The sequence below is a fragment of the Nanorana parkeri genome, unplaced genomic scaffold (genome assembly GCF_000935625.1).
Source record: "Nanorana parkeri isolate BGI_ZX_2015 unplaced genomic scaffold, ASM93562v1 scaffold514, whole genome shotgun sequence".
Taxonomy (NCBI): Eukaryota; Metazoa; Chordata; class Amphibia; order Anura; family Dicroglossidae; genus Nanorana; species Nanorana parkeri.
Genome location: NW_017306782.1, coordinates 91,750 through 105,422, shown reverse-complemented (window position 1 = coordinate 105,422; position 13,673 = coordinate 91,750). Strand labels below are relative to the sequence as shown.

Below are 13,673 nucleotides of genomic sequence, written 5' to 3'. Positions count from 1 at the left end.
CCAGAACAGACTAACACTAACATCACCTAAAGGAAACCTGTCACAAGAGAAATATGAGAGCTACCACTGCTGATCTACTTCTAAAAAAGAAAGCTAACTAACTTTCAAATCTGGAGCTACTAAGCTAAAACAAGTGTGCAGATTAGAAAATTTAGAGAGAAGTCAGATGTCAATATCTGTATACTTGCTCCAGGTCAGTTCCTCAAAATACTGAAAAGGATTAGCATGGCAGCTAGCATTTTCAGGAAAAGAGGTCAGCAATTAAACATTCCAAGCTTTAAGCTTTTCTCACGGCAAGTTACTTAACAGTATGTTTGCAATTTTTCTTAAAAATTGCATATTTACAGTATTTTATTATTGGAATACTTCTAAATTATACTTTTTACAGACATTCTATTCATTTCAGAAGTGTATTTCCCACCCTAATTGCCATCTGAACAAAACTTTTATAACATTATTTATTATTATTGAATAGCATTTTCAATCACAGACTGCGAAAGGGGTTTTTACGGTTCGCGTAGTAAAAACGTGGAATTCCTTTTCACAGGCAGTGGTGTCGGATGATGGCACTTATAAATTCAAGATACTTCTTAATTCTTCTTTCACTACATGTACGAGGATATGAGAAATGTTAGAGCCATATAGATACAGACACACAAACACATGGGTTGAACTGGATGGACCTTTATTCAACCTCACCTACTATGCTACTATATGACGAAAGTAATATTTTTCTAGTTAAAACCACACGATAGCAATCATACCTGTCAAATGATCGGAACTGTACTGAATGTTCAGCAGCAGGGTCACCAAGTGCTCCTAGGAATGTTGGAGGTAACAAAGTTGGGTCAGCAAGGGATTCTTCAGCTGGAGAGCTCACAAGACTCCGGAGAATGTCTTTTACATTAACATTTTTAGTGGTGGGCTGTTCACTATTCCCATCCCCTCCAGTATCATTAGATTTTTTGACCTCTGAAGACAGGGTATGCAATACTTCACTGATGGCATCTGGGCCTGAACTCACAGGATCAGTGCCAGCTTCAGTCTCGTAATTACAACCAGACCCCAAAACTGCTTCTTCACCAATACCAGAGTCTCTTCTTCTTACAGATATGGAGCTTTCCAAATCCTCTGAAGCAGCCTGTGTGGCATTAGGTAGAGCATCTGTAAAAAAGGGTACAGGCCAGATAAATTTAAAAATAAAGTAAGCATATGAACACATTTTGAATTCGTTCTTAGAGTGAATCTAGTCTTTAGCAGCAAAAAATAAATAAAAAAAGCCTAACCACGAGGAAGACTTACTTTGTTGATGGCCCCAATGCCCAACATCAGTAAGGGAATAAATAAGAAATTGGTGACATAACCCAAATCACTGGTGTGCTACTTAAAGTGACAAACTCAGGAGTTAAATTTTTAAAAATGCATTCAATTACCTTAACTATTAACCAGTTGCCGTCCGCCCAGAGAAAAAAAAAAAACGGACGGACGGCTGACACGCATCAGCGTGTTGCCGTCTCCAGACGGCAATTTTCTCCTGCTCGCACACGGGCAGGAAAGACCTGCTCGTTTTAACAGCCGTTTCACATACAAAAGATCAGCGGCTCTATAGCCGCCCCCCTCCTGACCGCCCACCTTCAATCCCGGGATCCGCTGGCCCATCTGCGGCCCGGGACTGGGTCGGGAGGGCGTCAGGAGGAGAAGTGAGATCAGCTCCTTGCTGATCTCCCTCCGGGCTGTAAATGCAGAAGGTGATGTGTATTACATCACTTCCGCATTCACCTGTCAGTCATCTGGCTGCTATAGCAAGAGAGAAGACGCTGATGAAGCAGATCTCTGCGTCCCCAGGTGACATTAGGGGTCCTAGAGACCCCTAATGTCTCCATAAAGAGGACCTGTCAGTGTGCCTTTGCTAATATATAGGGGTATTGCATCATTGAAAAATTAAAAGTCACACATAAAAAAAAAGTAAACCCCCCCCCACATTTTTAAGTCCTCCCCCCTTCGTTTACACACATATAAAACGTAAATACGCGCCCTGTGCACCAGAGCGCAAAAACGACAATTGCGCTACACATTACATATCGCCGCAAACGTCGAAGTGAGAGCAATCATTTTAGGGCCATCAATCGCTGATAACACTAAACTGATGAGCGGTAAAAGTTTTTAAAGCGTCGCCTATGGCCAATTTTGGGTAATGTAGTTTGAGGTTTCGCGCGCGTGCACTATTTTAAGGTTTGACATGTTTGGTGTCTTTTTACCCGACGCGACCGCGTCTTTTATATTTTACCAAAAAATTGGGTAATAAATGTTTTAGAATTTATTAGGAGAAACAGGTTTGTTTTTTTACATTTTCTGTAATTTTTCCTTAATATATTAAAAAATAAAAACCCCAGTGGTATATAAATACCACCAAAAGAAAGCTCTATCTGTCCCCAAAAAAGGGTATAAAATTAATTTCAGTACAGCGTTGCATGATGGAATAAATGTCAGTCAAAGTACCGCAGCGCTGAATACTGAAAAATGGCATGGGTGGGAAGGGTGTTAACCACTTGAAGTCCGCGGTGTTAAACAAAAATGTATCTTATTTGTGTATCACTCGGCTGTAGATCCTCAAATCATCGCTGAATTTGTGATGACACTGTCCTTCCTTCTGGCGGGTGGCCAATTTTGTTACCCATGGTCCCTGTGTGAGTTGTAAAGTAGCCACCACTCCAAGCTCGATCCTGTGATGGACTACAATGTCAAGTTTAGTTTACCTATATGTATTGAGATTGTAGTCCATCAAAGCAGCAAGTTTGGAGAGGTGGCTACTTTACAACAGGCACAAAAACCATGGGGAACACAAGTACAAAAACCATGGGGAACACAGCTGTAGATTTGAGGATCTACAGCTGAGCGATGCACAAAGATACATTTTTGTTAATAGTTAAAGGTACTTGAATGTGTTTTTAAGATGAAACGCCTGTGTAGATTGTCGCTTTAATACAGCACACAAAGATAATCTAAAATGGACACACACAATCTGAAATAAGAGAAAAAAAAAAATCCCCCAATCCCAGCTACCAATTTAATATAAAGTGTTAAGATTAGACTCAGTGGTCTTCGGTCTTCATCCACTGCTTACAAAGCATCTCCTTTGTAATGAACAAATGACAAAATAAAGGATCAAGTCAGTATAACTTTTATATTTGCAAAAAGGCAAAAAACAAGCAAATATTCTCACTCAAGGTTCTGCTTTAAAGTATAAAATCAAATGCCAATGAAGTAACAATTGGAATCAGGCCAGAATACACTGCAACTGAACTTTACCCATTTGCAAATAAATTAGGATTAGGTAATGAATAAGTATGCAAAATTAAACGGCAAGAGTACCCCCTTTCAATGGAGGTACAGCATACGATACCTGGTCCAAGAAGTTAAAGGGTGAACAAGTAATCTATGGCATTGGGAATGTTAAATGGATTTCACAGGCGAACATGACTGTCCCTTAAATAAAAACAGGTCTGTAAAACCTCTAACTATAAAAATGTTCAGTGCAAAGGGTTCTGTAGGATTTGCTACATATTAGATAACCAGGGCTCAATTTCCAAATTTGGGTCTCCAAGTACCGGTCCGCAGACCAACTCCGGCCCGCGAGCTGGTACTATGTGGCCCACAGCCAGCTGACATGTCAGGCACACAGTCGCAGACCGGGTACCTGACTTGCAGGAGCAGCTCCACGGTCTGCATCTGCGTCGGATGCAGACCGAAGAGCAGCTCCTATCAGCTCTGGCTTCCTTTGGACGGAGCTCCGGCCGAAAGAATGTATACGAGCAGCATCGATGCCTGGTTATCTGGGGGTGATAGTGAGGTCTGCTGCAGACCTCACTAATCACTCACAGATAAACTAGGGCTTGATCCTGCTCACAGCCTCCTCCCGGCAAAGACGTGAATAGGTGAGGGGGCTAGGGGGGAAGGGGTTGAGTGTATTATAATTTTGTGTCTTTGGAGAACTTTAGGTCCCCCTCTGCTGATTGGCAGCAGCAGAGGGCGGGTGTAATAGCTAGTTTGCTATTGTAAAGTGAAATAGCCTATAGGAATCTAGCTATGCATTCCTACGGTGTTTTGTTTTTTTTTCTGACTGACTGAGGCCTGCGGCCCCCGATGTCAGAAAAAAAAAAAGCAGCGAAATGTTTACTCTGCTCGATCGAGCAAAGTAAACCTTTCCAGGAGAAAATGATTCTCTCCCGGCGGCCGGGAGCCGTTAGGCGACCCCTGGCAAATCATCATTCGACCCCGACGGGGTCGCGACCCACAGGTTGAGAACCGCTGAGCTAAAATGAGGAACGGACAAAGATATGCAAGAAACAAACAAATACCCTTATCTGCTGTAATATCCAAAATAAGTCAAAAAAACAGTATGTATTGTGAACAAACAAGCTGGTTAAGCATTTTAGAAAGATCATTGTATGCCTAAAGATTTGTATGGCTATAACTACCTGAGGTTCCAGTGTCAGCACTGCCATTTTCCACATGCTCGGAAGGGGTGCTGGTATGAAGCGGCTTCCTCTCATTTTGAGGCTCCAGGATGTCCCGATATTTAGATACCATAAGCACAGAGATAAAGTAGACAACAGCCAGTGCTAGAAACTGGGCCTGCTTACTGTCCTCCTATACCATAAAAGGAGGAGTTACATGTTAATATTCAGGTTTGTAAATGTTTATAGTAAACACTACACAAGACTTTTCATTTAATTAAGTTTTTACAGAGTTTGTATGAAAACAACTATACAATAAATACATTCGATTACCTTTCACACCTATTACAGTGCGTTCTCTTTCTTCCATAGCATAATTAAGAAAGTACATTTGAATAAAGACATTATATTGTTAAAGATGAACTAAATAGTTAAAGTGGAACTCCAGGAAAACAGCTACATACACGACAGAACACATACTGTACATGTTTAGGCCTTGTTCACACCATATTCCGATCATCTCCAGACCATAACAGTTTGTTCCCGGGCCAAAAAAGCATCCCAAAGTATCCCTATGGTATTTCTGGGCTCTGTTCACACTAGTGCAGTCCAAAAACAAATACTGTTCATCTCATTTTCTCATGTCTGGAATGCACTGAAACGCATCGAAAACACAAAAACTCATGCGGACACACCTTAAAGCCCATTTTGATCTTTTAAAAAAACCCGCTCCGGAACATGGAAAAAAATCACGGTAAAAACGTGGCAAAAAACACAATGCACCAAGTTCCAGATCTGGTGCAGAAAATGGTGTGAACCTGGCTTTACTATTTTACAAACAAAATTATTTATTAATTCCGTCTATTATTGTGACCTAAAAACACCTACCACACTGCATAGTCACGCAGACAATTGTTATGGTTCAGCAAGTCAGCTTCCTATGTTACCTCTCTGCCTTCCGTCTGCTCATTATGCAATGAGCCATTATCAGCTCTGTGATCGATGAGCTTACTAGGGCTGCAACTAATGATTTTCATAAATCGATTAGTTGGCCGATTATTTTTTCAATTAAATCGGATTAAAAAAAAAAAAATCCTCCTTAATTTACCGTGCGTTCCAGTGCGGGTGATCACATTGTGGGTGGGAGGCACATTTGGGGTGCCATTGCAATGAATGGCACTGCAACGCACCTCCTTCAGCAGATTTTGCCAGGCCGAAACTTACCTTTTTCCCACCTTTTATAATTTTGGGGGTTTTTGTTAACAATTGCATTGTAAGCACATGGTGCTTGAATAGCTTCAGGCAGGGAATGACAGCTGCTCGTGACAAGATTCCACAGATGGCAGCTGAATGTAAATACAGCAGGTAGTGGACTAGTGCAATAGCCAGCCTGCGATTGGCCATTTCAGATTGCAATAACCAATAGCAGTCTGGCTACTGCACCCGCCCACTGCTTGCTGTGTCCTCCTTCCAGCGTGGAGGAGAGCGCTAAACGATCCAACCAACTAAATCGGCAATGAGAATAGTTGATAACTGTTCTCATAATTGATTAATCGACTAGTTGGTTGCTGACCCAGGAAGAGAAAAAGCTAAAAACTTAGAAACAGAGCTTCCGGGATGGCAGCTTACAGAAAGACAATCAGGCCTTCATAACTTTAATGCAATAGATTTGGAAACATAATAAAAAAGGTAAAAGTCTAAGAAAACAGGATTTTTGTACTTGCAATAACATCTTTATCTTCATTAGGGGATACAGGGTTTATTCTAAGACAAGAGATTTATACTGCTGCCTAGAGGAGAATGGACCATAGCAACAAAGCTGTTAGCCAGATATAACCCCTCACTCCCATTAAGCTTCAGTTTTTATGGAAAAGCAGTGGCAGGATCGGATAATAAAAACAGAGAAGTGTACCTGTAAGGATTTTACAGAGAGTACAAAAATCCGGTTTTCTTTACTATTAGGAGACAAGTGGGTTAATTTTGAGACAAGTGGGACTTCCAAAAGCAGTCCAACTGCAGGGCGGACAACACAGCAAATGAAGCACTAACAAGCCCTTCCAAGCAACAGTGTACAACTGGGGCAGCTCAAAGAACTGCCCATAGGATCTTACATCCAAAGCTGGTATCAAAAGAGGCCTGAACATCTACCCGGTAGAACTCCCTGAACGTGTGAACAGAAAACAGAAGAGTAAGCAACTTAGAGGATACATGTCATGCAATCCCAAACTGGCTGACAGATTGTATTACGATTTGTATATAAAATTATATATTGTATGAAGAGATTAAGGGATGCCAATCTTACGGTCCACAGACATTAGATGGATCAAGCAGTAAGGTCTACAATGCTCCGGCAAATACAGACAATCAAATCTTTTCAGGAGGTAATAGCAAACAAAGCTGTCACTGTCCTATCATTGTCCCCACCCTCTACAACAGGGGTGGGCAACTCTGGCCCTCCAGCTGTTTTGGAATGAGAAGTCCCGTGAGGCAAGACTGACAGTTACAGGCATGAGGCAGAAGCACGTTGGAGTTTTGTAGTAAAAGTACAGCTGGAGGGCTGCAGTTGCCGACCCCTGCTTTACAAGCTGGTGCCACACTCTAAAGAAAAGAAAATGCCCTGGCGGCTGGCAAAAATATACAAGGGTGGTCAGTTTGCATCTGCATATTGTTGTATAGCCAGTTTACAAATAAAAAAAGAAAATGAAGAACAATATGTTAAAGTAAATAAACTTTCACTGATAGGTCTTCCCTCTAACACAAACATAAGAAACACATATTGAAGGTTAATGCAGAACTCGGGTATTGATCTTCCACTCACCACATCTCTGAAGACCACAGCTCGCAATCTGTTTATATCCATGTCTTGTAGAAGCCTGTCATAGTCTCGGACTGGAAAAATTCCTCCTGTCAGTACGTCAATTGGACTCTGAAAACATATTAAAAGAAAAAAAAAAAAAAAACACACACACAATAGTGGTGTTAATTTTACTGACACTCCCTACCAATTCAGCTTTAATGTACAAGCACCATAAGTAACATCAAATCGCAGTTTAGCCTTCCACCCCAGTCAGGTAAATAGATTTTAATTGAAGTGTCACTTGGTACAAAAACTGCGATTGCAGGACATATATTTTGAGATAAGTCAGCTCCCCATCAAAAGCACGCACTGAAGCTCTCCATATACTTGTGTGTGGATATGAGGCATGATCAGACTACAAAATCTCTTGCTTAAGAAACATTGTTTTCCACATAAGCATGCATGCTCAGCAAGTCATAATGTTTTGCTTGTGAGAGGAATTTTCTGTGTTTGTGTGTATGCACAGTAGAGTGCTAGAATTTCTATTAAAAGAAAAAATACTATAAATCCTCAATAGGCGCCCATTTACACCACTGCGATTGTGTGGCTGTATGCACAATGACACAATGTATGCCTTTATTTTAAGTGGGGCTCAAAGTAGAAGAAATCACTTTTGCGCCATGTCTTTTTTACCACGTTACAACACCAACACACAACCCAAACGCATCACACAATGCTTGCCGCGGAACCCGTGCAAAATCACAAGGCCCTAAAAGTGGTCATTTTGAATCCATCACAAGCCTGCTTTATCTCTGTGACTTGGTGATTAGTACTAACGCCTTGCAGAGCCTGAATTCCCTGTAAATTAATTCCAAGTACAGTATCTGCATGGGCGTAATATGTCCTTCCTACATTTGTGTGGATTTACTCTAGGTGTTCAGTTTCCTCACACAAAATGACTATAAAAGCAAGCTGCCAATTTATTCTAATGATTAGTTCACAATACTTCTAGTATTTTGGTTTGCTCAACATGGGGTTTTATGGCTACGCAAGTTTCTGTGATCAATGAACTCTCAGAGCACACATAGTCCTTTTTTGTTTGGCCCTTAATGAGAAACACACAGTACTGTGCCATGCCTTGCACACAGACATTACCTTTGCAGTAGACTTTGCTGTTCCCACCAGGCCATGAATTGCCTTCTGGTTTTTCACATTTTCTCCTGTGGATTTTAATTGCAAGTGCTGCTGACACTCCAGACAATTTCTAACAGCAACAGCACACACTAAAATAAAAGGGGGGGAAAAAAAAAAAACATTCATACTCTGGTTACACGAAGCCTCCAAATAACTTATGACTTACAATAAAAAAGACAAGCAGTCTACGTTTTCCACTAACTTTAATAGGCGGCAAAACAAAAAGTATATCATTTTAATAGACTGGTTTATGCAAATAAGTTTTAACAACATGCATGGAAAATTAGGTAAAAGGTTTCTAGCAATCAGAGAAAAATTGATAGGGTGATAAGTCGTCAAGGATATTTACAGACACAGGGATGGCTTTTGGTTTAAAAATAATAAAAGGAAAAAACATATATTGTAACTTTTGGTGCCTCATTGAGCCTGACAAAGCAAGAGGCTGCAAAAGAAATACAACATACATATCATCCAGTATCCCAATGTTTGTACAGGTTAAAAGACTTTTTAAAAACAATACAAATTACTGTGAACAGAATTATGCCGGACTTTAAAAAGGTACTAATACACTATTAAAACAAATTTGACATAAGTATAAAAGTTTTATACCGGTATATCAATAATATGCACATATGTTAAGTGACAAGTCAAGTGTATACTGTTAAAAAGTATTTTCAAGTGCAGACGAATACGTTATAAGCCTCAGCAATAATTAACCACCAAAACCTTTTGTTGGGCACAGATCCTTGCCAATGCTACCGTAGATTCCAGGATGGCCGAGATCCACTGGTGGATGCATAATTGAAGGTTAAAGCTCTTCTGACGAATCTTCAATAGATAGCTATGGACTTACATTTGGGAAAAATTAGCCAAGATCTTAATCTGGGGTCCAATTTTGTCCCTTGGGTCTTCCTTTATACAATATATCTCTATGTCCACCACAAAGGGAATATAATGATGCAGGCTAAAGGCTTACAATGTATTCATCTGCAGTTAAAAAGACGTTTTAACAGTATACACTTGATTTACCCGAGGGTCTCCTGAGGAAGCAGAACATGAAATAGTTCTGTGAAATGCACCGAGTGTACTGTATATCCCTGGTACTGGGAGCAACAGCTCTTCAACTTTGTTGTCCAAAAACAAACTGTATGTAAATGGTTGCTACTTAACTTACAGACCCTAAAAGATAAAAGTACAATAATTATTGCTGGCCCAAATGTGGGACAAACTCTCAGGGGAGTTGACTTGTCACTTAACATATATGCATACTTTTGATGCATAAAACTTGTATACATTTGTAAAGTTTGTATTAATAAAGTGAATGAATAAATGTGTTTTTAGAACCTTTAAAGTCTGGCATAATTCTAGTCAAAATCATTTTAATGAATAAATATCCTGATGTAGTACCCAGCTGAATCAGAAAATATTTGAGTTGGGTTTTAAAAACTAGAGAGAGCGACAGCAAGCGAGAGAATATTGCCAAAAGTATTGGGGCACCCCCTCCAAATCATGGAGGTGTTCCAATCACCTCCATGGCCACAGGTGTATAAAATCCTGCACCCCGGCATGCAGACGCTTCTACAAACATTTGTAAAAGAATGGGTCGCTCTCAGGAGCTCAGTGAATTCAAGCGTGGTACCGTGATAGGTCGCCACCTGTGCAATAAGTCCATCCGTGACATTTCCTTGCTACTAAATATTCCACGGTAAGTGGTATTATAACAAAGTGGAAGCAACTGGGATCAAAACAGCAACTCAGCCACGAAGTGGTTGGCCACATAAAATGACAGAGCGGGGCCAGCGCATGCTGAAGCGCACAGAAGTCGCCAACTGTCTGCACAGTCAATAGCTACAGACCTCCAAACTTTGTGTGGCCTTCAGATTGGCACAACAGTGAGTAGAGCTTCATGGAATGGGTTTCCATGGCCGAGCAGCTGCATCCAAGCCTTACATCACCAGGTGCAATGCAAAGCGTCAGATGCAGTGGTGTAAAGCACGCCGCCACTTGGATTCTAGAGAAGTGGAGACATGTTCTCTGGAGTGACAAATCACGCTTCTCTGTCTGGCAATCCGATGGACGTGTCTGGGTTTGGCGGTTGCAAGGAGAACGGTACTTGCCTGACTGCATTGTGCCTAGTGTAAAGTTTGGTGGAGGGGGGATTATGGTGTGTGGTTGTTTTTCCCATAGACACATTCCTAAACCTTGTGGACGCCTTCCCAGAAGAGATAAAGCTGTTATAGCTGCACAGGGCGGGCCAACTCAATATTGAACCCTACGGACTAAGACTGGGATGCCATTAAAGTACACGCACTTGAAAAGGCAGGCGTCCCAATACTTTTGGCAATATAGGATAGATAGATAGATAGATAGATAGATAGATAGAATACTTTTTGCTGATCTTACCTAATCGAAGGCACTGCCGTAAGATGCCCCCAGATGACATGTTTTTTTCAGCTTCAATATCTGTAAAGCCCATTGAACTTGCAAAAATAAGGACATCTACAAGACTTATTGCTCTCTGAAGGAATGTTATAGCTGTTTCTATAGAAAGACCTTGGGAAGGTTCAATATTTTCCAGTTCATGCTGAAACAAGAAAAATAAATCCAAAAACAGCTTTTTATGGATCAATGGTTTTACTTGCAACAGAAATTCTTGACTGCCCCAAGAAAGGAGAAAATACAATATACAATAAATAGCTGGGCAATAAATGCAGACAAAATTAAAAAGGACATGTACCAAAATGAATGCAATGGTAGACCCTAACCAGTGGATCTGAAGATGCATGCAGCTTTTGGCTTCTTCTAATGTGGCTTCAAGCAGCCTCTTACCATGAAGAAAATAGGGGATTATCTGAATAGCTGCATCATTATACACTTCCCCCATTCAAGAAACTAAGCGGTTGTTTCCTAATTTGTATATAAATGAAACAAAGGGGGTGATTTACTAACCTAAACACACACACGCACCAGGTGTGTGTGATTTTCACACAGCAAAACGTATTTATCAACCAAAAAGTCTCTAAAAGCATATTTCCACTAATGCCATATATGGAAAAATCATGCACATGATGCATATATAATGCTGCTTCACAGTTTAGACAAAAATGGTTAGCTCATGCATTTACATTCCTGCATTCATCAACGCAAGCAACATAACATAGAGCTAATTTACACCACATTACCTTGCAATTCATTGCAGGGCTTTGCACAACACACCTGCTGGGTGTGTACACACTACAAAGGTGTTTCGATTCCTCCCATAGATCATGCTGGGAGGGAACACACTACAGAGGTGTATACACGTTCGTGGTGTGTTTAAAAGGTTAGTAAATCAACCCCAAAATGTTAAATGTTAAGCAGCACTACTTTTCATAATTAGTGCAGATTGCCAACACTTCTCCATAAGAGCTGACAAAGGTTAATCCTTTTAAAACCTTTTTAAAAAGGCCCTATTCCAAAGTCCCAGAATTCTAGCAGAATTTAACAATCTGGCTAAAAAAAACCTACCGCTATCCAAAAAAGGCTGCATTTTAGTTTTGCTTTACAAAAGCACTAAATTAGGTAAAGTCATATAAGAAACATTACATGGTTGCTTACCCATAGCAGCATTATGATTTCAGCACACACCCTGGACATAGAACTTAACCTCTGTAAACTTAAGTGATTTACTGGGAAAAACCATTAAAAATTACCACTTCTTCCCCATGTAGCCAGAATCATCTATAGGTACCTATGAGATAGAGCACCCTCTGGTTGTAACCCAAGGATTTTATTTGTCTACTTAAACAGAATTCTGTCAAACTGATAAAAAATGTATTAACAGGAGCTACAGCTATCACCAAATAAAACTAATCAATACTTCTGTTGTCTTTGCTATATGTTTTTTCATCATCGTAAACTCTCCTACATCACACATTTGTTTAAAGTGCCTCTTTTCATAATAATTGACAGTTAAAAACAGCAATATAAAACCCACAATTGCTAACTTTTTTTTAGGGTGTGGGCTTTTGGGCTGGTATCCTCATCTTGGTTTCAGAACCTAGCGAGTCAGTAATCTGGAGCAAGCATACAGTCAGTAAAGCCTGAAAATCTGGACTATACTTTTTGTTAGTCAGTGGACAGTGAAACCAAATCTCAGGTTCCTAGCTGGTCAGCTGGGAGATACAAAAGACTATTGGCAAAGAAGAACTTCATAAAAGGGCATAAAAACATATTTCTGTTGTTAAAAGTATATTTTCCAAAAATATAAAGTGTTCCCTTTATTTTCATCAAATGTAATTTTTTTTTTAACATATTTGTAAATGCTTGTCGTTTCATATATTCATAAAAGTACCTTTGTAAATTCTCCCTCTATTGGCTTTATATATTGTCAGACAACTGCACTTTTCTCTTTAATCTATGGCCAACACTTGTTGGCTAGAGAATTTAATGGCTGGTTTGATGTTTATGGCCAGTTGTCATTGTTTTTTCCTTAGAGATTAGCCACTATTGTGGCTATAGTCCCTTTCTATAGACTATACGTGCACATTTACCAGTGTGGAAATGAAAATGTATGGGAAAAACCTTTGTAGCAAAGATCAATTGGTGGTTGCCTGCACATCCAAGTGCCAGCTAAAAAGTTTGTAGGGAGCTTTAGCTCAACAACTTCAGAAGAACAGTTTAAAAAAAGGTAAGCAATCTTACTACACTGTTCTTAACCAGTTTGGGCAGACTGGCACATTTGGAATGAGGGAAGAAAAAAAAATAGGGACAAAAATAGCAAAATTACTAAGCATCATAAAGAAGGAAAAGAAGGAAACAGGACTTTAATATATTAGCATATTTAATGAAAAGATGATGGCTACACCAATGTACATTCTTAATTTAGCACCATCATTAGAACAAATGGTAAAAGTTTGACACATTAAAAAAAAAAAAAAATTATTCGCCATAAAATCCTTTTCTCTGCGTTTATTGAAGGACACCGCTGAGACCTTCATCTTGTGTGAGGGAGCGGTGTCCTTCAATAAAAGCTAAGGAAAGAATTTTACAGTGAGTACAAGCAAAATGTTTATTCTATTCATTGAAGGAATCAGTTAAGATCTTCATCCTGTAATGAGGGGACATCCCAAAGCAGTGTGAACCAGGGGGTGAGAAACCAAACAAAAGAACAGGAAAAAAAAAAAAGAAAAAACACGGGATGGAGGTATGAGCCACCAGCAGGGGCTGCCCCTAGGCAGGCTACT

The 13,673-nt window shown here is 40.0% G+C and overlaps 1 protein-coding gene across 1 annotated transcript in view; it reads right to left on the bottom strand.

Annotated features, from left to right (window-relative positions):
- The window catches only part of LOC108790936 (lipopolysaccharide-responsive and beige-like anchor protein), a 493,639-nt gene that overhangs the window by 397,236 nt on the left and 82,730 nt on the right, over positions 1-13,673 (bottom strand). The window contains exons 25-29 of the mRNA XM_018561299.1: positions 10,852-11,032; positions 8,410-8,537; positions 7,276-7,383; positions 4,479-4,650; positions 765-1,164 (exon numbers count right to left, since the gene is read on the bottom strand). Of these exons, the coding sequence (XP_018416801.1) occupies positions 765-1,164; positions 4,479-4,650; positions 7,276-7,383; positions 8,410-8,537; positions 10,852-11,032 (989 nt within the window). The remainder of the gene's footprint in view (positions 1-764; positions 1,165-4,478; positions 4,651-7,275; positions 7,384-8,409; positions 8,538-10,851; positions 11,033-13,673) is intronic.